The sequence below is a fragment of the Nycticebus coucang genome, chromosome 22 (genome assembly GCF_027406575.1).
Source record: "Nycticebus coucang isolate mNycCou1 chromosome 22, mNycCou1.pri, whole genome shotgun sequence".
NCBI lineage: Eukaryota > Metazoa > Chordata > Mammalia > Primates > Lorisidae > Nycticebus > Nycticebus coucang.
This window is the reverse complement of record NC_069801.1, coordinates 209,172-235,442: the sequence shown is the minus strand read 5'-3', so window position 1 is coordinate 235,442 and position 26,271 is coordinate 209,172. Positions and strand designations below refer to the sequence as shown.

General features: G+C 51.5%; 1 protein-coding gene across 1 annotated transcript; it reads left to right on the top strand.

Moving 5' to 3' along the window:
- Positions 1–6,757: 6,757 nt before the first annotated feature.
- C22H1orf159 (chromosome 22 C1orf159 homolog) lies at positions 6,758–23,999 on the top strand. The gene is made up of 10 exons (XM_053576889.1): positions 6,758–6,873; positions 15,687–15,803; positions 16,193–16,286; positions 18,267–18,342; positions 20,191–20,286; positions 20,572–20,637; positions 21,878–22,012; positions 22,499–22,524; positions 22,608–22,638; positions 23,864–23,999. The coding sequence occupies exons 3-10, from the start codon at positions 16,215–16,217 to the stop codon at positions 23,956–23,958; spliced, it is 597 nt and encodes a 198-aa protein (XP_053432864.1). The 5' UTR covers positions 6,758–6,873; positions 15,687–15,803; positions 16,193–16,214; the 3' UTR covers positions 23,959–23,999.
- Positions 24,000–26,271: the final 2,272 nt, after the last annotated feature.

Here is a 26,271-nt window from a genome sequence, read left to right as displayed (position 1 = left end):
ACAATGTGAAATGCTTACATTGAACTAAGTAACACATCCATCACAATTATATTCATTTAATAGTTTTGAAATGGGGCGGCACCTGTGACTCAGTGAGTAGGGCGCCAGCCCCATATACCAAGGGTGGTGGGTTCGAACACAGCCCCGGCCAAACTGCAACAAAAAAATAGCTGAGCATTGTGGCAGGTGCCTGTAGTCCCAGCTACTCAGGAGGCTGAGGCAAGAGAATTGCCTAAGCCCAAGAGCTGGAGGTTGCTGTGAGCTGTGACGCCACAGCACTCTACTGAGGGTGACAAAGTAAGACTCTGTCTCTAAAAAAAAAAAAAGTTTTGAAATGTACCATTGCATCATGAACATTAGGTGAGATCCCCCCCAATACCCTCCCTCCTCCCATGTCCCCTCTCCCTTCCCCTCTCTCTCCTCTTTCCTTCTACTTTCTGGACTATAGTTATGTTTTGTCATTCATATGAATGTGTAGGTGATTATATATTGATTTCATAGTAGTACTGAGTACATTGTATACTTTCCATTCTTGAGATACTTTACTAAGAAGAATATGTTCCAGCTCCATCCAGGTAAACATAAAAGATGTGAAGTCTCCATATTTTTTTATAGCTGCATAGCATTCCATGGTGTATATATACCACAATTTGTTAATCCATTTGTGGGTCGATGGGTACTTGGGCTGTTTCCATGTCTTGGCTATTACAAATTGGACTGCAGTAAACATTCTGGTGCAAATGTCTTTGTTGTAAAATAATTTTTAATCATCTGGGTAATTGCAGGATCGAATGGTAGGTCTACTTTTAGTTCCTTGAGTGTTCTCCAAACTTCTTTTCAAAAAGGTCGTATTAGCTTGCATTCCCACCAGCAGTGTAGAAGTGTTCCCTTCTCTACGCCTCCATGCCAACATCTGTATTTTTGGGATTTTGTGAGGTGGGCTAATCTTACTGGAGTTAGATGATATCTCAAAGTGGTTTTGATTTGCATTTCTCTGATGATTAAGGCTGAAGAGCATTTTTTCATGCACCTGACTTCATCAGAGAAGTTTCTGTTCAAGTTTCTTGTCCACATAGAAATGGGGTTATGTGTTCTTTTCTTATCGATTAATATGAGTTCTCTGTAGATTCTAGTTATCAGACCTTTTTCAGAAGCATAACCTGCAAAAATCTTCTTTCATTCTGAAGGTTGTCTTACTGTGCAAAAGCTTTTTAGTTTGATCAGATCCCAGTAATGTATTTTTGGTGTTGCTGCAATTGCCTGGCATATCCTTCTCACAAAATATTCTTCCAGGTGTTTTATGGGACTAATTTTAGCCATTCTGACAGAGTACAGTGATATCACATGTGCTCTGATGATGCTGAGCATTTTTACCACCTGTATATCTTCTTCAGTGAAATGTCTCCATGTCTTTTCCCATCTTCAAATATTTCTATATTTATAATGTATATTTTGAATCTTCTTTTTTTTTTTTTTTTTGAGACAGTCTCACTATGTTGCCTTTGGTAGGATGCCGTGGCATCACAGCTCACAGCCACCTCAAACTCTTGGGCTTAAGCGATTCTCTTGCCTCAGCCTCCCAAGTAGCTGGGACTACAGGTACCCGCCACAACGCCCAGCTATTTTTTTTTGTGTGTGTGGTTGTCTTTGTTGTTTAGCAGGCTCGGGCTGGGTTCAAACTCACCAGCCTTGGTGCCTATGGCTGGTGTTGTAACCACTATGCTACAGGCATCAAGCCTATTTTGATCTTCTTTTTAAACAATTTGCATTAACAAAATCCTCCCAACTAAATAATTGATACAGGGTGGCACCTGTGGCTCAGTGAGTAGGGTGCCGGCCCCATACACCGAAGGTGGCAGGTTTGAACCCGGCCCCAGCCAAACTGCAGCAAAAAAAAGTCAGATGTTGTGGCGGGTGCCTGTAGTCCCAGCTACTTGGGAGGCTGAGGCAAGAGAATCGCCTAAGCCCAAGAGCTGGAGGTTGCTGTGAGCTGTGACACCACAATACTCTACTGAGGACGACAAAGTGTGACTCTGTCTCTAAAAACAAAACAAACAATAAAATAAAAACTAACTAAATAAATAAATAACTGATATATACCTAGATCAATTAAACATATATGTGGGTTATTCCTAAAATTCTCTTAAGCTTTCCAAGACTATATATACATACATTTAGTAAGATTTCACATTAAAGATCACTCAAGGTCAGGAGTTCAAGATCAGCCTGGGCAACATAGTGGTGCCTGTGGCTCAGTGAGTAGGGCGCTGGCCCCATATGCTGAGGGTGGCGGGTTCAAACCCAGCCCCAGCCAAACTGCAACAAAAAAATAGGTTGTGGTGGGCGCCTGTAGTCCCACCTGCTTGGGAGGCTGAGGCAAGAGAATCGGGTAAGCCCAAGAGTTAGAGGTTGCTGTGAGCTGTGTGAAGTCATGGCACTCTACCCGAGGATGGTACAGTGAGACTCTGTCTCTACAAAAACAAAACAAAACAAAGAAGTTTTGTTTTGTTTTGTTTTAAATTACCCGGTTCACTTGAGCCCAGGATAGTGCCTGCTACACTCCAGCCTGGATGGCAGAACAAAACTTGTCTCAAAAGAGTTACAAACGTAAAATAAGGTGCTGATTCCATTTTAACACAAGGCTTATTAGTACAAGACTTTTTAATTCCTCTTGCCCTTCCCACACAGAATTTGAACTCCCCTAGGGTGGAAAGCGTGGCCACTCAGCTGGCTGAGGTGGTTATCTGGATCTGAAAATTTTCTGTGAGATCTGTTCTGGGCACCAGCTCATGACCCTCATCACTCCCTGTGGCCTTCAGACCTAGTATCCCCCACATGACTTGTATACAGGATTCTGAATTTCTGTGGCCCTTAAGATAGTAAATGTATTTCTGGTTTAGTCTAGAGATTTCCTTCAGCTTGATGAGATCTAAGAGGTGCTTGTATTTTCAACCTAATGGAATTTTATGCTCTTTCATACTCTCGGGAATGTGTAGCTCATAGGGTGACTTAGATTGTTCCAGGGACATCTCACATGGCCTCGTCTTGGCCACTCAGGACCATGGCCTATCAGAAATTATGCCTGAAGTTTTTGCTCATCATTCACTGTGCGCCCCCATCCTGACAATAGCTGCTCAGAGCTTGTTGGGCTCTCACTGGCCGCATGACCCAAGAGGGTTGCTTAGACAGGTGGTGCCAGGGCAGCATAGGCCAGCAGGCCACTGCTCTCTGGAGACCAGCCTGGGGCGGCAGGTGAGAGCCCTGGGGAGGTGCAGGCCTCCCCCTCAAGGAGGTGATGCCCTGGGGGGTACCATACTCTAGGCCTCCTCAGCACCTCCTAAGCCCCTTCCCTCTGACAGGGCCTCTTGTTAGGGAAGAGCAGACTACTCTGAGTGAAGAAGGGAATGACAGGGCACTGTCCACCTAGCTCTGGGATGAGAACACAGTCACCCAGGGCCACAGCCTAGGGTGAGTGAAGGCTAAAACAGGCAGCTTCAGCAACATGACATGATCCTGGCAAACACTGGGGTTCAGTGGTCCACTGAACATAGTTAAGAAAGTGGAAAGAGTGGCTCAGTTCTAGCCCAACAGGCACGGGGCCCCAGAAGAGTCACCTGTACTGCGTACTGGACACCAGAAGGGGCAGCCACTGACTGCTTCCCTTGTTCCTCAGTGTCACTGTTTGCGCTGGGCCCTGGTTGCTCTTAGGAACCATCCACCCAGAAGATGCCACATTCACAGACAGTTTGGCTCTCGGGGGTTTTTTTGTTGTTGTTTGTTTGTTTGACAGTCTCACTTTGTTGCCCTAGTAGAGTGCTGTGGCATCATAGCTCACAGCAACCTCAAACTCTTGGGCTGAAGCGATTCTCTTGTCTCAGCCTCCCAAGTATCTGGGACTACAGGCACCCACCACAACACCCAGCTATTTTTTAGAGATGGGGGTCTCGCACATGCTCAGGCTGGTCTTGAACCTGTGAGCTCAAACAGTCCACCCTGCCTCAGCCTCCCAGAGTGCTAGGATTACAGGCATGATGGTTCTCAGGTTTGATCATCAGAGTCAAAGAGTCATAGAATTCTGAAAACCAGTTATCATCAGCAAACTCCACATGCTGGATGCCTCTGCTTGAGCCTCCAGTGGGGAGTGGCCTTCTGTGGGAGGGTATTGACCAGAGAGGCACCCTGAGACAGAGCTCAGGCAAACACTGTCCTTCCAAAGAGAAGACACAAACATGACTGTCCACATTGTCTCCAAAACTCTTGCTTAGACAATATCTTCACACTGTAAGAGTGGAGCCTTATTTCCATCAAAATGTCTAGACCTTAAAATTGGGATGGAGGGCGGCGCCTATGGCTCAGTGAGTAAGGCGCCAGCTGCATATACCAAGGGTGGAGGGTTCAAACCCGGCCCCAGCCAAACTGCAACAAAAAAAATGGCCAGGCATTGTGGTGGGTGCCTGTACTCCCAGCTACTAGGGAGGCTGAGGCAAGAGAATTGCCTAAGCCCAAGAGCTGGAGGTTGCTGTGAGCTGTGACGCCACAGCATTCTATTTTTATGTATTTATTTATTTGGGACGGAAATCCCTAGTGCCATCCAAAAAGAAGATAGCTCCCAAGATGTTTGTCACATGGGTGCTGGGCACAGGGGTCAGCAGGGAAAGAGGCAGCTGGGGCTGTGTCCCAAAGTGAGGTGTGGAGAGCTGGGAGGGGAACCAGCATCTTGAGACACCTATGGTCTCTCCATCTGCAGCCTCTAACTGCCCTCTGCCCTCTGGCCTTGCCAGGAAACAGAGTCTGGTGGGCAAAGCCTGAGACACTGACAGGATCCCTTTGCAAGGCTTTGATTAGCAGACACACACTTCCATTTCTTTCAGGGACATCCTTTAGAAAAATTTACTGGCAAGTTGGGAGCACTGCAGAATGCAGTTCAGAGGCAGAGCTGGAGACCAACAACAGGAAATTCCACCTGGATGGCACCATCCTATTGGTATCATGCCAGCCTAGGATGCCAGACAGTCCTGCTTCCCTAGACCCCTATCCCTCACAGCCCCTTTTTCATCTGTGAGTTCTCAGACCAGCTAGGCCAGAGTGGAGCTTCATCTAGAAGGGTAAAGGTGGCCTGGAGAACCCTGACCAGTCCAACTAGCTTTATCAGCTCAGAGAAACTGAGGTCATGCCCTTCTGTCTTCCTCATCCACTCAAACAAGCCCCTAGGGGGCCATGGAAGTGTAGGACAGCCTGTGGAGAGCTGGTGCTGATAGGGGTTTGCCCAAGTGCCCTTCTCTGTCCAGGCCAAGGTCACACATCTTTGTTCAGAATCAAGGGCCACTCACTGCTGTCAAAAGAGTATAGGCTAGGGGTGCTGCCCCTGAAGAGAAGCAGTCCTGCTTGATGGCACCGAAAGCAGCAGTATAGTTGTCTTGACTCTTTTCACTCATGAAGACAATCCCCGGGGCATACCCAGTGTACTTTTCTGACTGTTGCCCTCTGGGGGCCAACCCCATCATCTGGAAGCTGTAACTTGGACTGCCAAGGGCAGGGTCTCAGGCACACACCCCCTCCAGCAGCCCACTCGGTGGGAAAAGTCAGCTTCAGGCACACTCAGCACTTCAGCAGCCTCTTTATTCCTGACTCCATCAGAGAGACGCTCCTAAGAAGCTGCCTGAGGTCTCCAAAGTGGCAGAGATATGGCTTACAAGACAGCCCAAGGACAGATGCCTTCCTTGGACTTCCATCAAGAATTCCACTCAGAGGCCAGGCGTGGTGGCTCACGCCTGTAATCCCAGCACTCTGGGAGGCTGAAGCAGGTGAATTGCCCTGAGCTCAGAGCCAGAAAAAAAAAAAAGCCAGGCATTATGGTGGGCGCCTGTAGTCAGTCCCAGCTACTTGGGAGGCTGAGGAAAGAGAATCACCTGTGCCCAAGAATTTGAGGCTGCTGTGAGCTATGATGCCAAGGGACTCTACCAAGAGTGACAAAGTGAGACTCTGTCTCAAAAATAAATAAATATATAAATAAATAAAATAAAGAATTCCACGTAGCGATAGTGGGCGTTTTCCCTGGAAGGTAAGTGCAGCCACAGGTAGGAAAATTCATTTTCTACAAAAAGGCACATTAAGAAACATACTTCGGGTGGTGCCTGTGGCTCAAGGAGTAGGGCGCTGGTCCCATATGCCGGAGGTGACAGGTTCAAACCTAGCCCCGGCCAAAAACCAAAAAAAAAAAAGAAAAGAAAAGAAAGAAGCATACTTTAACTTCACAGATGGGTTTTAACTTAGAAACGGATGTGTCTGCTTCGTCATCAATCAGATCCTAAGGCTCAAAAACAGTATTTGCCCCTAAGAAGCTTCTATGACATAACTTTTAAGTGTGCGTAAAGCAAGTCGCACCTGCTGACTTTCTCTAACAAAACTGAACGAATTGCCTCGGCTACAAACTGCAGTTTTCTATCTTTGCCTAAACGAATAAAATGTGCGAAGAACTTTAATGTCCCACGGAGCCCTAGCCTCAGCCCGCGGGCCTGCCAGTACTGGGGCAACCTGAAAGACTGCTGACGCGCCAGGAATCTTGGGGAATGTAGTCAGTCTTCCTCCCCTCCCAGTGGTGGTGGCGGTAGTGGGGCTGGGCTACCAGTACCCTCTAGACTACACTTCCTAGGATGCTTCGCGCGCTCCTCCTGCTGCCTCGCGAGAACTCGTTGCCGAAAGGCACTTTTAGAGGGCGGCACTCGCGGGGCCGCCGGAAGTTGTAGTCTTCGGTTGGGAGGTCCGCAGCCTGACGCCCGGGCGGCGGCGGAGGAGAGACTACAAGTCCCAGGGGGCGCGGCGCTGCCGCCTGGAGGGCGGGGTGTAAGAAAGAGGAGCCCGGAGGGTGCTGGGGTAAGTGAGGGGCTGGGGCCGGGGCCAGGGCTGGGGCGGGGCGCGAGGGAGGCGGCCGGGCTGTCCTGGAGCGGGGACCGGCTAGGTGGCCGAGTGGCCAAAGGTCCGCGAGTCGGTCACCGCGCAGCTTCCCTCTCAGTTTGAAGGGGTCGGGTCCGGTCGGGCGGGGGCAGTTCTCTTGGCGCGCGTTGGCGGCTCGCGATCGGCAGACGTCGTAGTGTAGGCAGAACTTGAGCCTAGAGTCTTGGGCTGATTTCCGGAGCGTGTCGGCTAAGGCGGCTTCTCCCCTGCGAACGCTCTTGTGACTGAGTTGGTAACCGCCTCCTTCTGTTAAATGTGAAGACGTCGCACATGGCCCATTTGTTGTTTCATTCTCTTATGGCCGCTGCCGCTGCCTCTTCCCGATGGTTCACCCGGGGCCCTCGCGGTAGCGGTCGAGCGCTTTGAACCCTCTCCCGGCCTCCCCGGTCCCCCATATCCTTTTCCTCCTCTGGTCCCCCCACCCCACGGGTTCTGAGCCGCTGGGCTGCAGTTTGTCTTAAGCCAGGATTATTAGCGGCCACAATACTTTTATTTGTTTATTTTTTGAGTCAGAGACTCATTTTGTCGCCCTCTGTAGAGTGCCGAGGCTCACAGGAACCTCAAACTCTTGGGCTCAAGCTATCCTCTTGCCTCAGCCTCCCGAGTAGCGCCCCGGGTCACAATGCCCGGCTAGTTTTAGAGACAGGGTCTCGCTCTTGCTCAGACTTGTCTCGAACCTGTGAGCTCAGGCAATTCACCCACCTCAGCCTCCCAGAGTGCTGGGATAACAGATGTGAGCCATCGTGCCCGGCCGGCCACATTACTTTTAGAAGCTCATAGAAATAAAATAAGAATTAAGCAGAAATTTTCTTTCCCTGACAAAACACACAACCCGTCCCCAAGTTCTTCCTGAAAGCTGAGCAAACAGGTGTCTGGATGGGCAGTCATAAAGACACTTTCTAGCCTCTCTCCACATTTCCGTTGTTCTCCACTTAGCATAGACGTCTCAGGTAACTGGTTTAAAGAGCCACCTCTTGTCACCAGACTAAAACGTTTCCTTTACGTCCAAATCGTTTACATTTCTATCAGAGCATGAGACGAGATTTTTAGATTGAGAGGCTTGTGTTTATAGGTCCTCTGAAAGCCACATTTCACGTTGTCTTCCTTTGCTGTGAAGATGCCTAGCACTACCGAGGTGGACACAGTGGAGACTCCAGCAGCTCTCCTGCGTGATGTCCCCAAGGCTGGACAATAAGCCAGTTACCACTCACCTGCATGCCCCTCCCCCAGCTACGGCTCCCTGTGAGGCTGAAGTCACCATGAATGTGTCTGTGGTGGCTGCTATTTACAGGGTCGTCTTGCCAGCACCTAACCCCTTATTGCCTGATCAAAAATAATTTCACCCACAGTTATCTACATATGTTACTAATTTAAAATTGCAGTGACCTGAGACATTATTTCTTCATTGAAACCAGTTCTTCTAAGGCAGTGATTCTCAACCTTCCTAATGCCGTGACTCTTTAATACAGTTCCTGTGTGTTGCAACCCACTGGTTGAGAACTGCTAAGGAAAAAGACCTGTGAAAGAATATATACTTTATTTAATTAATTTATTTTTTAGAGACAGTCTCACTTTGTTGCCCTCGGTAGAGTGCTGTGATGTCATAGCTCACAGCAACCCCCAGCTCTTGGGCTTAGGGGATTCTCTTGCCTCAGCCTCCTGAGCATCTAGGACTACAGGTACCTGCCACAAGGCCCAGCTATTTTTTGTTGCAGTTTTGCCAGGGCCGGGTTCAAACCCAGCATCCTCAGTATATGGGGCTGGCGCCCTACTCATTGAGCCACAGACGCTGCCCATATACTTTATTATAATTTAAATTCTTACCAAATGTTTAATTGCCTTGTATAATTTTTGATCTCATTATTTAGCTTTTTTGTTCTAACAATGATTTTGAAAATAACAAAATGAGGGGCAATGCCTGTGGCTCAGTGAGTAGGGCACTGGCCCCATATACCAAGGGTGGTGGGTTCAAACCCAGCCCCGGCCAAAACTGCAACATAAAATAGCTGGGCGTTGTGGTGGGTGCCTGTAGTCCCAGCTACTTGGGAGGCTGAGGCAAGAGAATCACCTAAGCCCAGAAGCTGGAGGTTGCTGTGAGCTGTGTGACGCCATAGCACTCTACTGAGGGCGATAAAGTGAGACTCTGTCTCTAAAAAAAAAAAAAGAAAGAAAATACAAAATGAATTGCATTTATTTAGTTATTGAGTTGTAATTTACAGACAGTGAAATGCACAGGTCTTAAGTGTCCAGTCCCATTGGCTTTGACAAATATACTCACATTTGTAACCCACACATCTATCATGATATAGAACCTGCCTGTCATCCTTGAAGGTTGCCTCAAAAGCCTTTCCAGCCCCCTACTCTAAAAAGAAAGAGCTGTATATGTGAAGGTGTCCCACTTGGCCCCATGTTGTTTAGTTCTCCCTTAGTGCTGCTGAGAACAGAGGGGGCAGATCTGCCTCATTCCTGAGTTTTAATAGAGTCACAGGTCACATGTAGTATGTCTGTCTTTCATACAGGGAGCAGTTGCTGAGATTTGTCCAGCTGCTGCAGCAAGCAGCTGTTGTGGGTTTGTGCCTCCATTTGCTTGTCCATCCTGCAGTGGTGCCTGGATGGGTTTTCAGTGTTTGTGACTGAAGATGTTACGCACATCTTTGTACATGCTTTTTGTGGGCACGTATTCTCACTTCTCTTGGGAAAATGTCTAGGAGTGATGTGCCACCTGCCCCCTCACCACCTGTTCCCTTGGGTGCGAGAGCCCCAGCTGTGCTACATCTTCCCTCACAGCTGGGGGCAGAATTGTTTCATGGTGGCTTTGATTTGTGTTTCCAGCTGATGTTGGACACTTTCCATCTGTTTATTGCCCATTCACATGTGCTTTCTGAGTATCTGAGCATGTCTTTTGCCCATTTTTAAAATTACCAAGTTGTGAAAGTCCTTCATATGTCTACATTTATGTACGCATAGGCTGGTATCAAAACCTGACAAAGATATCTAAACAACAATTATAGACCAATATCCTTCACACACACTAAAATCCTTAACAAAACATTGGCAGATCAAATCAAACAATAGATAAAGAGTGACCTTGATCAAGTAGGATTTATCCCAGTAATGCAAGTGTATTTTTGACATTTGTAAATCAGTCAGTGAAATCATATTACTAGAATAAAGGAGAAAAATGTAGAAAAAGCATTGGAGAACATTTAAAATCCTTATTATGAAAAAGTTTTGAAAAAAAAGAAAAACTTTCAGCAAATTAGGAAAGGAAGGAAACTCCTTTAATCTGATAAAAAGACTGTGAAAACCTATGTCAGGCACTGTACTTAATGAACTGTGGAACAGTGTATCCCTGAAATTAGGAACAAGGAGGGTGCCTGTTCCGTATCCAACATTGTAGGGAAAGCCCTAGCCACTGCACTAAAGTAAGAAAAAAAGTAAACGAAAGTCATAAAGATTGGAAAAGAAGATAACATGATTATGTAGATTAGAAGATCTTAAGAAATTTACAGAAAACTGCTGGAACTATTCAGTGAATTTAGCAAGATCATAGGAATCAAGGTTAATGTGCAAAACTTAATTGCATTTTTATATACTAGCAGCAAACTATTAGAAAATGAAATCAGAAATGATGTTCTATTTGTAATAGCAAAAGCTAAATACTTGGTAGTAAGATTAACAAAAGATGTGCAAGACTTCTTTACTGAAAATCACAGGGCATACTGAGAGAAGACTAAGAAGTCTTGAAAAGAATGAAGAGAAATGGCTTGTTCATGGGTTCAAAGATGCAATATTGTTAGAATGTCCATTTTTCCAGTCAATATTTCAGCAGGCGTTTTTGTAGAATGATTCTAAAATATAGAAATGTATATGACTTAGAATTACCAAAGCAATTAAAGCATAGCTTGTATGACCTGATGTCAAATTTCTGCACAGCCTCAGTGATCAATCAGTGCGGGTGCTGGTAAAGAATAGACATGCAGGGCGGCACCTGTGGCTCAGTTGGTAAGGCACCGGCCCCATATACCGAGGGTGGTAGGTTCAAACCCGGCCCCAGCCGAACTGCAACAAAGAAATAGCCGGGTGTTGTGGCGGGCGCCTGTAGTCCCAGCTGCTCGGGAGGCTGAGGCAAGAGAATCGCTTAAGCCCAGGAGTTGGAGGTTGCTGTGAGCTGTGTGATGCCATGGCACTCTACCGAGGGCCATAAAGTGAAACTCTGTCTCTAAAAAAAAAGGGCAGCACCTGTGGCTCAAAGTGGTAGGGTGTTGGTCCCATATGCCGGAGGTGGTGGGTTCAAACCCAGCCCCGGCAAAAAAAACCACAAAAAAAAAAAAAAAAAAAAGAAAAAAGAATAGACATACAGGTGAATGGAACAAAACAGAAGTCCAGAAATAGATGCACATACTTACTGTCAACTGGTTTTCAACAAAGATGCCAACATAATTCAATGTGGAAAGAAAAGTACTTTTAACAAATGGTGTTAGAAAAACTGGGTATATTTAGTGAGAAACTTGAACCTTGGTCTTTGTGTATGTATGTATGTAACATGCACACAAAGGTATGTATGTAAAAGCCTGCAGCTAGGCTCAGCACCCATAGTTTAGTGGTCAGGGCGCCGGCCACATATACCGAGGCTGGTGGGTTCAAACCCAGCTGGGGCCTACCAAACAACAATGACAACTGCAACAAAAAATAGCCGGGTCTTGTGGGCGCCTGTAGTCCCAGCTACTTGGGGAGGCTGAGGCAAGAGAATTGCTTAAGCCCAAGGGTTTGAGATTTCTGTGAGCTGTGATGCCATGGCCCTGTACCACGGGTGACATAGTGAGACTCTGTCTCAAAAAAAAGCTAAAGCTATAACACTTGCAGAAGAAAACAGAAAATCTTAGTGACCTTGTAGTCAAGGCAGAGATTTCTTTTTTTTGTGACATCAGATTTCGGTTTAGGCAGTTGGCCTAAACCCCTATTTATTTTATATATGTTTATATATATATGTTTTTTTTTTTTTTTACGTTTTTTGGTCAGGGCTGGGTTTGAACCCACCACCTCCGGCATATGGGGCCAGCGCCCTACCCCTTTGAGCCACAGGCACCGCCCCCCCATTTATTATATTTTTTGAAGGTAAAAGTCCGCCTGTTTTGTCTGGGGTGTGGTATATTCACACTCATTTCTGCTGCTCCATGCAAACCAAGGGTTCCTTCCAAACATTCATCAGGTCCAAGATGTAATCTGGTTACTAACAACAAATGAGTCTTTACTTGTGACTTCCAGTTCTGTCTGTCTGGTATAAGGCTGGGCTGTGCTGTTAATGCCCATGCAATCAAGGCAGAGATTTCCTAGGGTATAAAAAGCAAGACCAATAAAAGGACAAATGGGCACATTCAGTTTTATCAAAATGAAAAACATTTGCTCTTCTAAAGATGCCCATAAGGAAATGAGAAGGCAAGACACAGAAGGGGAAGAAATATTTGCTATACATACGTTGGATGAAGAATATTTAAAAAAACTGTGACAACTAAATAACGGGAAGACCAATTAAAATAAGCAAAAGATGTGAACAGACTCTTCACAAAAGGTCTATAAATGGCTAATAAACACATGAAAAGATGCTGACCATTATTAGGCTTCAGGAAAATGCAAATTGTTACAAGAGTGAGATAGTATCACACACCTGTTCATACAACACCAGGTATTTATGAGCACTCTGTCACTGCTGGTGGGAAGGTGAAATGGCACTGCCACTGTGGAAGGCAGTTTGGCAGCATCTTAAAAAGTTACACATAGACCTTGTGATCCAACCATTCCATTCCTGGGTATTACCCAAGAGAAATGAAAACAAATGTCTACATGAAGATATGTTAAAGGATGTCTATAGGATTTGAGGATTCATGATAACCACAAACTAGAAACACCCCGGTTTCCCACTAGCAGTTGAATGGATGAAGGACATGATGTTTAGCCACATGGTGCGATGTCACTGAGCAGCACAGCATAGATCACACAGATGCACCTAAAGGTCATTATGCTGAATGAGAGGCGTGCAAGTTGTATGACTCATTTATGTAAAATTATAGAAAGTACAAGCTGGTTTGCAGTGATAAGATAAGCTCAGTGGTTTCCTGGGACCAGGGGCTGAGAGAGGAGGGACCACAGAAGGACGCGTGTGATGGAGATCCCTTGTCTTGGTTGTGGGGGCAGCTTCATGGTGTGTATTGTAGTTTGTCAGAACTCACTTTAAATGGATGTGGTTTAGGAAGAAAAAACATAAAAAAAAATGGATGTGGTTTATTGTATGTAAATTACACCTCAATAAGTCAACTAAATAGCTTGTGAAAATGTTGATTGAAATCTTGGGCTTTGGGCGGCGCCTGTGGCTCAGTGAGTAGGGCACCGGCCCCATATGCCGAGGGTGGTGGGTTCAAGCCCAGCCCCGGCCAAACTGCAACAAAGAGATAGCCGGGCGTTGTGGCGGGCGCCTGTGGTCCCAGCTACTCGGGAGGCTGAGGCAGGAGAATCGCGTAAGCCCAAGAGTTAGAGGTTGCTGTGAGCCGTGTAACGCCATGGCACTCTACCGAGGGCGGTACAGTGAGACTCTGTCTCTACCAAAAAAAAAAAAAAAAGAAATCTTGGGCTTTGATTCCTGAATTGAAATGATGGGGATGCCTCTTACCAGAGTGAGCAGAAAGAGTCCCTTCCACAGAGCAGGGGACCATGCTTTCTGTTGGGCAAGTATTAGAGCAGTGGTTCTCAACCTTCCTAATGCCGTGGCCCTTTAGTACAGTTCCTATGGGTCGTGACCCATAGGCTGAGAACTGCTTTATTAGAGGGACAGAAAAAAGATTTGATCACATCCTGTAGGTTAGGGGTGTGATGCAGCTGTGACACCAGCATGCTCTGTTTGCAAGGATCTCATATCACAGAGCAGAGAAGGGGAGTCTGGGGAGAGCACACATTTATAATGGGGTAGATGGCTGGAACTGTCTTTAAAGAAGGCAGATGCCCTCATGGCAGGAGGAGTGCTCAGGGAGGCTTCACAGGCCAGCATGGTGCAGTGTGGCCAGTTTGCCTGTGGCTCTGGCCTGATCCAATGCAGACCCTCCGTTGAGGGAGGCAGAGTTTGCGTCCACCTCAGCCTCTACCCTCCTGCTGCTCCCAGTGCATGCAGCCCTCAGTCCCTTTCTGGAACCACAGGTGGGAAGCTGTCCACACCATAGGCCAGTTAGCAGTTCCTCAGCCCCTAGCCCCTACCTGAAGTGTCTTCTGTGTGTTCTTTCCGAAGACCTACTGTGAAGTGACAGGACATGCCCACAGCCATGTGGCAAGTCTTTTTAGAGTTAACTTCTGTATGTCAAGATGACCCATCTATGCTTAGGACATCCTGACTATGGCTATGATTGCCACTTTTAGTTAACAGAAATTTATTGACAATATACAAATGGCATTACTTCAAGGGCTGTGGAGGCTGGTGCATGTTTTCTTCTATTTTAGAAATGTGACAGCCCCCACATTGAAATCACTCAGGCTGTCATATGTTGGGCTTTCACAGTGCATAGAAATCTGTTGAGTGTGTACGTATGTTGCTTCCATGTGCTGTGTGTATGGGGTGCCCTGGCATTGTGAGAGACCATGGCTATTTACTTTTCTCACCCCAAGATGGTGTCTCTCATGGTTTCCATCACAAAAGCAGAACACTTTTTTTTTTTTTTTGAGACAGAGTCTCTCTCTGTCACCCTTGTAGAGTGCTATGACATCACAGCTCACAGCAATCTCAAACTCCTGGGTTCAAGTGATTCTTTTCCCTCAGCCTCCTGAGTAGCTGGGACTACAGGCACCTGCCATAATGCCCGGCTATTTTTAGAGACAGGGATCCCACTCTTGCTCAGGCTTGGTCTGAACCTGTGAGTTCAAGCAATCTACCCGCCTCGGCCTCCCAGAGTGCTGGGATTACAGGCGTGAGCCACCGTGCATGGCCAGAACACTTCTTTTTTTTTTTTGTAGAGACAGAGTCTCACGGTACTGCCCTCGGGTAGAGTGCCGTGGCGTCACACGGCTCACAGCAACCTCTAACTCTAGGGCTTACGCGATTCTCTTGCCTCAGCCTCCCGAGCAGCTGGGACTACAGGTGCCTGCCACAACACCCGGCTATTTTTCTGTTGCAGTTTGGCCGGGGCTGGATCTGAACCTGCCACCCTCGGCATATGGGGCCGGCGCCCTACTCTCTGAGCCACAGGCGCCACCCCAGAACACTTTTTTGAGACAGAGTCTTGCTCTGTTGCTAGGGCTAGGTTGCTGAAGCGTCATAGCCCACAGCAACCCTGGTCTCTTGGACTCAAGGAATCCTCCTGCCTTATCCTTCCAGAGTGTTAGGCTTACAGGCGTGAGTCACCACACCTGGCCTCAAATCAGAAAACTTTTAAGAGGAGGGTCCCTAAAGGGCTTGTGACCCCAGAGGCACCCTTACAGCCCTACAGGAAGCTGCCTGGGGCAAAATGCCCTTGATGTGAATTGGAGTTTCACTGGGATGAAGTGTGTATCTGTATCTCAAGAGGACAGGTGCAACTGACCTCTGCTTCTAAGATCCCAACTGAACCCCCAAGGGTGGTGCAGCCGTTCATACTGGCCCTGCTTCCCAGACAGCCAGACGCTGTTGGAGGAAGGACTGAGCCCATCCTGAGTTGAAATGGGCCCTGCAGGCCTTGGCTTTTGGTTCACTGACCAGCCACCTTGCCTTGCAGCCTGGACCACAGGTCTGCAGGGCTTTGCTTAGGCCCATGAACTTCAGGGGAGCTGACCACTGACCACCTACGGTGGGCAAGGGCCTGATGTTAGTGGCTCCCACCCTGGAAGGGCAGGTAAGGGCTGCACCTGGGCACCACCCCTGCCCTGAAAGGGGGGATCTGCTGTACCACTGCTGCCCTCTTCCCTGTTGGCCCACCCTCCTAATTTTGTCCTCTCCCCATGGCAGGCCCTGCTCCGACCAGTTTGCCCCTCCCCTTGTAGCACCTCCCCTTTGCAGGCCCATCCCCTCCCACTTTGTCTCCACAGGCCTTGCCCTCCCTACTTTGCCCCTCCCCCTTCCAGACCCTGCCCTCCTCCCGCTTCGCCCCTCCCCTTTTAGACTGGGTCCTCTCCACTTTACCCCTTTCTCTCAAGCCCCGCCTCCCAATTTGCCCCTCCCTTACAGACCCCACCCTCCCTTCGCAGGCCCTGACCTCCTCCCACTTTGCCCCTCCCCTTACAGGCCCTGCACTCCTGCTCCCCACATGGCACTGCAGCGTCTCACCCTCCTGGCTGGCCTTCTGGTGGGAGTTGCCAGCAAGTCCACAGAAAGCATGGTAAGGGCCCCTGTCATGTGTCCGTCTGTGCACTTCAGGAAGTCAATTTGGAGCCTCTATTAAGGGCAGTGCATCCTTCTCCAGAGAGGCCTAACCCTGTAATTTTTAGGGAGTCACTGATGTCCCAGCCCTGGAGATGCTGACTTAATCGAAGCCAGCAAATGTACTGTTCTCTTCTACTCTCTAGAAGTTTCTGTTTTTGCCAAACTGGACCAGTTGCCATAGCTGAACTAGGGTCTCTATAGACCTACCCCTGCTGGAACTGGCCAGAGCACTGAGCCGCCTGCTATGTCACTACCTGCTCAAGAGAGGGGCAGTGTGGGGAAGGGACCCTTAAGCAGGCATCCCACATCCCACATCCCCCGTGGCTTTGCCAAGCAGTGACACTAGTGCACTGAGCTTTGGTGTCTGGCTTTGCAGGTTGGGATGGACTGTAGGAGTGGAGGCACCCCTCGCTGGCTTGACCAAGGCCAGTGTGAGAAACTGGGCCACGTGGACTTGGGCTCCTCCCTGATGGTGATACTTTCAGGTCCCCTCAATAGCCCCTAGGCCTTGCTGTTTACTACATTCAGGTCATGAGAAGCAAAAGCCCACTTCTGATAAATACGCTGAGGTTGCCCTAAACATTCCCCTTACCCAGGCCTATCTACCTTGCCCTTTGGCCAGAGCATGGGCCTTTGCACATGCCATAAATGCCAGCACTGAGCAGATCAGAGCTGTACATGGACACAGCAGGTGTGAGTTCATCCCTCCCAAAACGGTGACCTGGCTGGGGCACTTTCTCTATGGGGCCAAGCTGGAAATCCCTGACTGAGGGTCCTCAGAAGATTGCAACCTATGCTGTGGGTTGGGGGCATGGGGCAGACACTGGGTGCCAGCCTCCCTGCCCCTCACCAGAGGCATCAGGGTGCCCTGTGTGTTCAGAAAAATGAGTTTCATTTTCCCACAAAGGAGTCTTTAAAATTGGCTTCAGCAGAGCTTAGCAGAGAGGCCTTAAGGGGACAAGAAGGAGGAAACTCCACAGGGCGCAGGCAGCTGGAAGTGCCAGGGCTGGGACACTTCCCCCACCTGTGGAGGGGAAGAATGATTTTTCTCAGCATTGCTAGATTCACAGCTGAAGCATCTGTAACAAAACCAGATTAGCAATAAAAATCACATTTAAATTAAATCTCACATGATAGGGGAGCCTTCATGAGGAACTTGTGGGGAAGAAACAGGGAAGCTTGTGTCTTCAAAGCTAAGTCTGATGCAGAAAGGGGCAGCCTGGGAGGAGAGTCTGGGATGCAGCGAGTCCCTTTGTCTCCAGAGATGAGGACAGCTCAGGCCCTAGGTGCAGGAAGGGCATCTCCCTGGTAGCTTCAGGGGAGAAGGACAAGAAGGCCAAAGGGCCCTTCCTGCTTCTGCTATTTCCTCAAGTGCTGAGGGCTCATATTTGGCATAGTGTGACTTGAGCCATGTCGCCCCTGAGGCTTCTGGCATCCAAGTCAGAGTCTGGATGGACTTGGGAGGCATAGCTTAGACCAGCCCCAAGAGTCAAGTCTCTTTCCTGACCTCTGGGAATCTGGGGGCTGCTGTGGGCATGCTGGATAGGCCCAGTCACCGCTTGGTGGTCTGTTTAGGCCTCAAACTCATTGATCACATGCCCTGTACTTGAGGGCAGCCAGGGCCCGCAGGGAAAAGAAGAGGCAGGGATGTGTGGGGTGCAGGCTGCAAGTGGATGTGTCCAAGCCCCAGCCTCTGCCAGTATCTCTACCTTCCCTGGGCTTCGGCCAAGGTTAGCTTGTGGGGCTGCCCACACAGGCTTCCCCCCGAGGTGTGTGGGTGACCACAAGTCCCTACCTCATTCCTGGGCCAGCAGGGGATGGAGGGCCACCACTTCTGCCTCCAGAAGAGGCTGGACCCATGGGTGTCAGGTCATGCTTGCAAGACACCTTCACCCCTTGGGTGCATGCCAGAGTCTCACATCCATCTCCCCTCCAGCCCCAGGAGCCTGAGTGCTGTGTGGATGTGGTGGACATCAACGCCACCTGCCCGGGTACAAGTCTGTGTGGCCCAGGTAAGCCACTTTGTCACAAGTAGACCCCAGACTGGCCACTGAGCTGCCAGTGTGCCACATCCCTTCCACCTCAATGAGAAGGACACCTGCTCAGGTGTGGGCCTGGGCAGGAGGTGCTGGGGACAGCACAGGGCCACTGGAGGAGGGGGTGCACGAGGGAACATTCTGCAGAGGGTAATGGGCCAGGCCAGGGACTGGGGGCTGTTCTCATAGGTGATCATCTAGTAAAGTCTGGAGGGAGACTGGGGAGGTCAGGGAAGCAGCCCCACAGCCTGGAACACAGGACAGCCCACCACAAAGGGCGTTGGGCCAGTATTGGCTTGTGAGGTGGAGACCCCACTCCCTGGAAAGCTCTGAAGATCAAGAGGATGGGGCTGGTGGGGGAAGCTAGGATGGGGGGTGTATAGCCTGGCAAGATGCCAGAAACACTTCCTCTCAGCTGGTGCCTTTGGCAGAAGTCTGGGGCTGTGGTGGAATGGGTGGGCAGCCTCTGCGCTCTTGTCTTGTGGCTCAGTCCACCCCCACAGGGAGAGCGGTATGAGCCCAGGGAGCTGTATCCCAGGACATGGGGTAGGTGCCATGGGAGAAGGACACCCTGGGAGGGGTGGAGGGACGCAGGAAAGCAGCAATGGCTTGGGATGAGGATGGGAGAGGGGGCAGAGTGTGGTTCCTAAGACAGAATGGGGGTGCAGACAGGAAAGGCTGCCCCTTGGGCCCTCTGATTAGTCCTGTAGCTGGGCCATTGTCACACCCCTCTGACCCTTGGTAAGCCTGGGTCCCTCACGGTGCCCAAGGAGTGGCTGAGCGTGAGAGCAGGAGCTTCTGAGGGTCTGTAGGCCAAGGTGGCTCTGTGCACAGAATGCAGGGTGAGAATTATCTGGTCACTGGGCAAGGGAGTGGGGCTCTGGAGAGCACTGCTGTGTTAATGCTGAGTTTTGTGCCCATGGGCCCCACGTTGCTTGGGTCTTGGCCAGAGACATTGAGTAGGCAGCATGTGCCTCCCTCTGGGGTCCACCAGCCCACCCACAACGCCCAGGGGAAGGAAGGAGCTGGACTCCTGCTAAAGGGAGGCCTGTTTCTGACATGGTGCTGTTTCCAGGCTGGCCACGCAGAGGAGCCTGGCTGGCGGTTGGGCATGAGCTCTCCTGTGAGAGGCAGCGCCAGGGCTCCACTGCATGTAGTATTGGTAGGCCGCCCACCTCTGCAGAGCCTTCTGTGCCCCAAGCGTTTAGACAGAATGTCAGTGATGTTCACCTTGACAGGCCCAGGGTAAACTGCTACATCCATGCTGCCTCCAGCCACTCTGTATTGACAGCAGCCGATATTTATAGAACATGCGTCTGCTCAGCTCTGACCAAACATTAGGGATGTCAGAAAAAGTAAAGATGTGTGACTCAATTCCTGCCCTGCCCACTCACAGGGCCTGGGCAGGCCCTTCCAGATGTGCATGGCTTGGCCCAGGGAGCCCCCAGAGAGACCCCCGGGTGCAGGGCAGCAGATGGGCATCGGGTCAATTAGGGAATGCCCTCTGTGTGAGGCAGGGGCTCTGGGCCCTAGAGATTTGGACCTGAGTGAGGGTGGGTGGTCAAGCCATGGTGCAAGGAGGCTCTGGTCCAGAGCATGAGGCCGAGGCAGCACCTGTTTAGTTGGGATTTGTCTCAGCCCTGAGCCCTCTCCTGGGATGGCCAGTGTAGGACCAGGCTCTCCTGCAGGTGAGCCTGTCCACCTCCACAGTGCTCTAGAGTCCTTGAAGGGAGTTATTCCATAGTCTTAGAGGTTGACTCTTAAAAGGCTGTGAGCTGACACACATTTTGCTTTGGCTGAGACATTCCTGCCTCCCCCACATAGGCTGCTACAGGCACTGGAACGCAGACGGGAGCACCAGCTGCCTCCAGTGCCAGAATGGAACCACTGTGGCCCACAATGGCTCCGAGTGCAGAAGCCGTACGTGCCCCCAAGGGTCCACATCCCCAGCAGCTTGGGAGAAACAGTGGGGTTGAGGTCTTCGTTCCCATGGCAGTGGGGTGTCCCCATTACACCCTGCAGGCCCTGTCCTCCTGTGGACACCCTAGGAGCTCTCTCCTCCTGAGTCCCTGTGGATGGCTTGTGTTGAGGGCTGCTCTGCTCCAGTGGCCACCTTGCTTCCACATTTCTGGCCTGAGATCCCAGGCCATACTTGGGAGTCTGTGGTGGGGTCCATGAGGCCAGCCCTCCCAACTTCTCCTGCAGTTGCCGGCCGGGGCACGCCATTCCCCATGAACAGGAGCACAGGGACCCCTGGGCGGCCACATTTAGGTAAGTTTCAGCTCCCAGGCCAGGCTACCTCTGCCCAGGTCCTGGGAGTGGGGTGGTTCTTGGAGCCATGGCCAGCACAGATCCTGAGATTTGCTGCCAGCCACAATCAGGCCATATCCATGGCCATGCTCCCTCAGGCCTAGCCGAGAGCACCATGTGGCAGAGCCCTGGTCAGGAAGCAGGGCCACAGGGAGTCCAGCTGGCATAGGCATGGTGCCCCTATGTGTCCAAAAGGCCATGGTTATGGAAGAAGTCCTTGCATCCACCCCATACACTTTCATGCTTATAGTTGGCATTGCTTGGGCTACCTCTGCCTCTCCACGCCACTGGCCCAAGTGCCTCAGTTGCAGGAAGGCCGGGTGGGCTCTCCAAGGTCCTTTTGCTAGTCGGGAGCTCTTCCAGGGTGCAGGGCTCCGAGGAGACTGTTTGCAAATGCATGTGCCATGTAGAAAGGCCCACCACCCTGCCTGGGCCTGGGGATGTCCACACCTCTGGATGTGTCTCCCTCTCTTGGACCCTATTTGAGATGGAGGTGTGGACAGGTGAGTGGGGGTGTGATGTCCAGGCAGAGGGCTGGGTGCATTCAGCAGGGGGCCTATGCAGGGTAAGGATTCTTCTGTGGCAGTGATGGGGTCTTATCATCCCAGACCCTCATCCCTCACCAAAGGATGTGCTAGACTTGAAGCCTTGCCCAGGGGCTCTGTGGAGGACTGGGCCCATACCTCATCAGAAAGTGGACTTCTGCTGCAAGCTAGCCTCAGGTCCCGTGGCTCTTAGGGTTGAAGGAACATAGGTGGGCCCTGGGCCCTGGGCACAGTCCCCAGTCTAGCAAACACTCCTGCATCTTGAGGCCAGTCAGTCACATCCCTGGCACCTATAAGCCCATTCAGTGAACTGTCACTGTCCAGTGCTCTTGGCCACTGGGAGGCCCCAAGCAGGAAAATCTGAGTGGCAGCAGGCCTCTGATGAGTGCTGAGGGCCCTGCATCAGTGCTGAGTCCCAGGAAGAGGCACCAGGGAGGTGTCTCCTGCAAACCTGGCCTGGGCCAGCCCCTGTGCCATTCTCAGCATCTCAGTGGCCTGTTAGATCAGCCAAGGCCAGGAGAAGCACATTTCCCCAGGGTGTGACAGCTCCGGCCTGCAGTCCTCATCTCTTGCTCACGGTGGGTGTCCCAGGGTGTCAGGGGAGGAGCCAGGGCTAGCTACCCACCAAGGCCACTCAGCTGCTGGTTTGCCTGCAGGGGGCCCTCATGTGGCAGCCTCACTCTTCCTGGGGACGTTCTTCATTAGCTCGGGCCTAATCCTCTCTGTGGCTGGGTTCTTCTACCTCAAGCGCTCCAGCAAGCTGCCCAGGGCCTTCTACCGGAGGAGCAAAGGTGATCAGTGCATGCCCAGGCAGGGTGTGGGGCTGAGTGGTCAGCAGGTGTGCGGGCCTGTGGCTGGGGATGGCCAGGCCTAAAGCAGACTGGCAAGAGGGCCTTGGTGGGAAGAGGGTGACATCACAGGACCCTAGCATCACTTGCTGGACAAGCTTCCATGGGAATTTGGGCGGTTTCTGTGCTAAGGGCATTGGTACTGTTCTCAGCACCTGTGCCTTCCAGGGAGGCCCCATTTGGGGGTCCCAGCAGCCATTGTGAGGGGCTGGGAGGAGGGGGGACCAGGAGGTTCTCAGCTCCTGTGGCTGCTGCATCCCCTCCCCTCCTCTTCCCTCCCCTGGGGTCAAGGGTGGCCTGGCTGGTATAGAGCAGTGGCGTGGGTCTGAGGGCCTCTGCAGCCTGTGCTGCTGGGTGGCTTCACCTGGGGCAAACAGTTTTTGTCCTCTGCTGCTGTGGCCCTTGGTAATGCCTTTTCCTCTCCCACAGCCCCAGCCCTGCAGCCTAGCGAAGCTGTAAGTAATCCTGTCACCCGGGCTAGTCCTCAGACTGTTATGCATGCAGGCCTTCCTCATGGTGCCTTTTTCTTTTTTTCAAGGCTGCGATGATCCCCCCACCTCAGTCCTCAGGTAAACAACAGCTGTTAAACATGCCCTGCACTTTCTTATCTCTGGGGTGGTTTGTCTCAAACATACACACACCTGCCTCTGGAGTCTCAGCTGCCCTCCTGGTGTCTTCAAGGGACCATTCCATGAGGCAGGCAGGGCCAAGCTGGGCTTGGCAGTGTCCCCTGGGCCCTTCCCTTTCATTCCTCAGATGTTGCATTTGTGGGAAGAGACTCTACCTGAGCCAGATCTCCTCGTTTCTCCTGTACTTTCTCCAGGTCCTAGGTGGACTGAGATGTGGGGAAGCAGCCAGGCTCCACTGCCCTGACAGCCTTCCCAAGTAGCTGGCGCTTCAGCTGTGTGGGGTCGGGAAGGCAATGGGTTGGCCCCGTGAGGACCACATTACAGAAGAGGCCAGGAGCACAGAGAGGGGCTCCCACAGCTACATAGGCACAGCCATGTGCAGGGCTCAGTTGGCCTCCTTTCTGCTGTGCAGAGGTCTGGCGTGTCCCTCTTTTTCAGGGACAAAGCTAGACCTACCCATTCCATAGAGCACTTGAGATTTCCTGAAGCACTCTTATTTTTGGCACCTTGAGTATCTTGTGACACAAGTGTGGGAAGTGTCCTGGTGCTGCCATAACAAAGCACCACAAACTGGGTTGTGTGAACATAATACTTTTAATCTCTGACAGTTCTGGAGACCAGGAGTTAGAGATTAAGGTGTATGGAGTGGGAACACTCCCTCAAGGACCCTCAGCAGGGCCTCTTGTCCCAGCCCTGCCTCCTTCTCAAACATCTCTCTTCTTTATCACCCTCTTCAAAGGACACTGGTCATTGGATTTACTCAAGCAATCCAGGACAATCTCATCGGAGGTCCTAACTGAACCACATCTGCAGAGACACGTTGTCTAAGTAGGGTCACATTCTCAGGGCTCAGTATGTGGTCAAACCTTTGTGGGGCACCATCCAGCCTCCTGCAATGCACAATGCATGACTGACACCTCTGCCTTTTAGGGTAGCTCAGGTACCTTGCCCAGGGCCAGGTACTCAGCCCTGGGGTCTGAATGAGAGGAAACAGCTGAGCCAGGCTTGCTGGAGCATTTACAGGACACTACCTTTTCTCAGGCTGGAGGTCCATGGGGGCCTTGGGGACAGAGGAGTGTCCTCCCTGGCCAGAATACACATGCCCCAGGCCTGCTCGCTGCCCCTCTGTCCAGGTCCCCTCTGACCCTGTCTGTCTCTGTTTCAGTGCGGAAACCACGCTATGTCAGGCGCGAGCGGCCCCTGGATAGGGCTGCAGACCCCACTGCCTTCTCAGTGGAGGCCCGCATCAGTAACGTGTGACCCAGAGGCACCTGACTGCAAGACCCTGCTCAGCAGACACTGCCGAGACCCTCAGTGGGGAGCCAGCACACAAGGGCCAGCACTGCCCAGGGCGGGATGGGCCTAGACACAGCCTTCCACTCTGGGCCCGTCCAGACTGATGCTGAACGGAAACCTGGTCGCATGGAGGTCCCTGCTTCCCGCCCGCAGCTGCTTGGTTTACAGGCTGGGGGCAGGTGTTTTATGGGACCTCAGGCTGGGAGTGAGGCCCCCACACCTCAGCCCAGATGCAGGCCTGATCCAAATGGCCAAAACCTGCACAGCCTCAAGGCCACCAGCTTGCCCAGGGCCTTGAAAAGCCAGGGGGGCTCGGCCAGTCTGTCCCTTCCAACCCTACCAGGCCTGGTGGTCCCCGAGACTCCCGAAAGGAGCGACCCACATCTTCCAGCTAGTGGGGAGGACACAACCTGGGAACCATCCACAAGGCAGAGGTTCCTCTGGGCTGTCCATTTCGTGGCCATAGGTGTGCCCCACTTATAGCACAACACCCTCTGGAGTTGCAGGACTGCCTTTCCTGGCCTCCTGCTGGCCTCTTTCTACTTTTAAGGGGAAAAGTCCTCCAGGCTTGCTGTCCTGTGATCCCTGGGCCTGAGCCAGTCCTGAGCCTGGGCCAGTCCTTGTCCTGCAGCTGGTCAAAGTCGGACACCTACAGAAACATGCCCACCTGCAGGCCTTCCCTTCAAACCTCACAGGACTCAGGCTTTGCTGGACCTGTGCAGGCCATAATGGCTGGGGGCCCCGTCCCTGGGGTTTCCTGCCAGCTGCCTGGCCAGCAGGTGCCGTCCCACAAGATTCTGGGTGGCTGGTGGCTGAGCAAGGAGCCTTTGTGGCGCTTCCCACGCTTGGCTCAGTGCTCTGCTGCGGGTCCCAGTAGTGGCGTCATCTCTTAACATCTGGTCCACATGTGAGGGGGCCTGTCTGGGGCCCCCACATTCTTCCGCACAATGAGCAGTGGGGTTGGGGATGCCGACATAAAGCCATGCGCACTGGGCTCAGAGCTGCTCCAGGACCTTCTGTTTAAGTGCAGGTGGGAGGAATGAATTCCCAGCAGGCCTGAGCACCTCCCATGTGTTGGAGATAAGGAGACAGGCAGAGTAGAGAAGAGCCCTTGGCAGGTCTGGGACACCCCATCTACTCCCTGGTAAGGGGGCCTAAAAGCCATGAGCACAGGGCACCCCCACCCCTCACATCCTCTGCCATGGCCCATTCCCCAAAGCAGCTTCACCTTACCCTATGGGGCTGCCCCGAACCTATCTCCTGACAATGGGACAACCCCCTACTCATACCTCAGATGGGATAGAATATGGGTTCTCTTTGGGGGCATTTCTATAAACTGGCCAGGCCTGGTGGGGAATGCAGACAGGTTGTCACCGGGCTTCTTGAGCAGCCCTGTAGGAGCTATAAATGGGTGGTTTGGGGATAGCAGAGTCCTCTGCCTCCTGGCACCTCTGAGCCCAGCCCAGCAGTTCCTTCCCAAGCTCAGGGATGGACAGCTTTTTGGAAGGGCTGGGCGCACAGAACTGCTGACCAGTGGTGGGACTGGTGAGGAGGGCAGTGCAGGCTTGGCCTAGCCTGGCCTCTGAGCATTGAGGGTCTGCATGGAGCCACCCTGCCCTCTGCTGGAGGGTCATGTCTTCAGATACCTGCACCCCTGCCCTTGCCTGGGAACGTCATCCTGAGATCTGCAGCTGTCAGGCACCTGGGAATGTCCATTCTGCCCTGGGCCTGGCCCTAAGAAGTGTCGGGAGCAAGGCACCTTCAGGCAAAGTATAGGGCTTGCAGACCTAGCCCCTCTGATGAGCTGTGTTCCCACAACTCAGCAGGGCCACGTGAAGGCTCCTGAGGTTACATCCTTTGTTCTGAAGACCCAAGACCCTACCCTCAAGACAGGACAGGAATAGTCACCAGGGAGCGCTCACTACCCCGGCCAGCCCACAGCCTTGCAGAGTGGCCAGGTTCCCTAAGGGCTTTAGTAGTCCACGGGGGTCTTGGCCTTGAAAGGGCCTGGCAGTGCAGGGTGGGAGGCTGAACCTCTCTAACTCCCAAGGGCTCTTGGCCACCTAGGTGAACTGCTGTGCACCTGTGTCTGCTGCTGGGGCAGGTTGCTCTGGCCAGGCTGAGCCTCCTCTTGGTATTGGGGCAGGGGATCTTTAGTGTGATTGCTGACAAGAAGGGATGTTGGCAGCACCAGGGGACTAGCCAGAGAGGTCTCCAGAACCCACGGGGAGGGTCCTGGGGTTACAGAGAGCCCACTTTCCCATATCAACTGAGTGG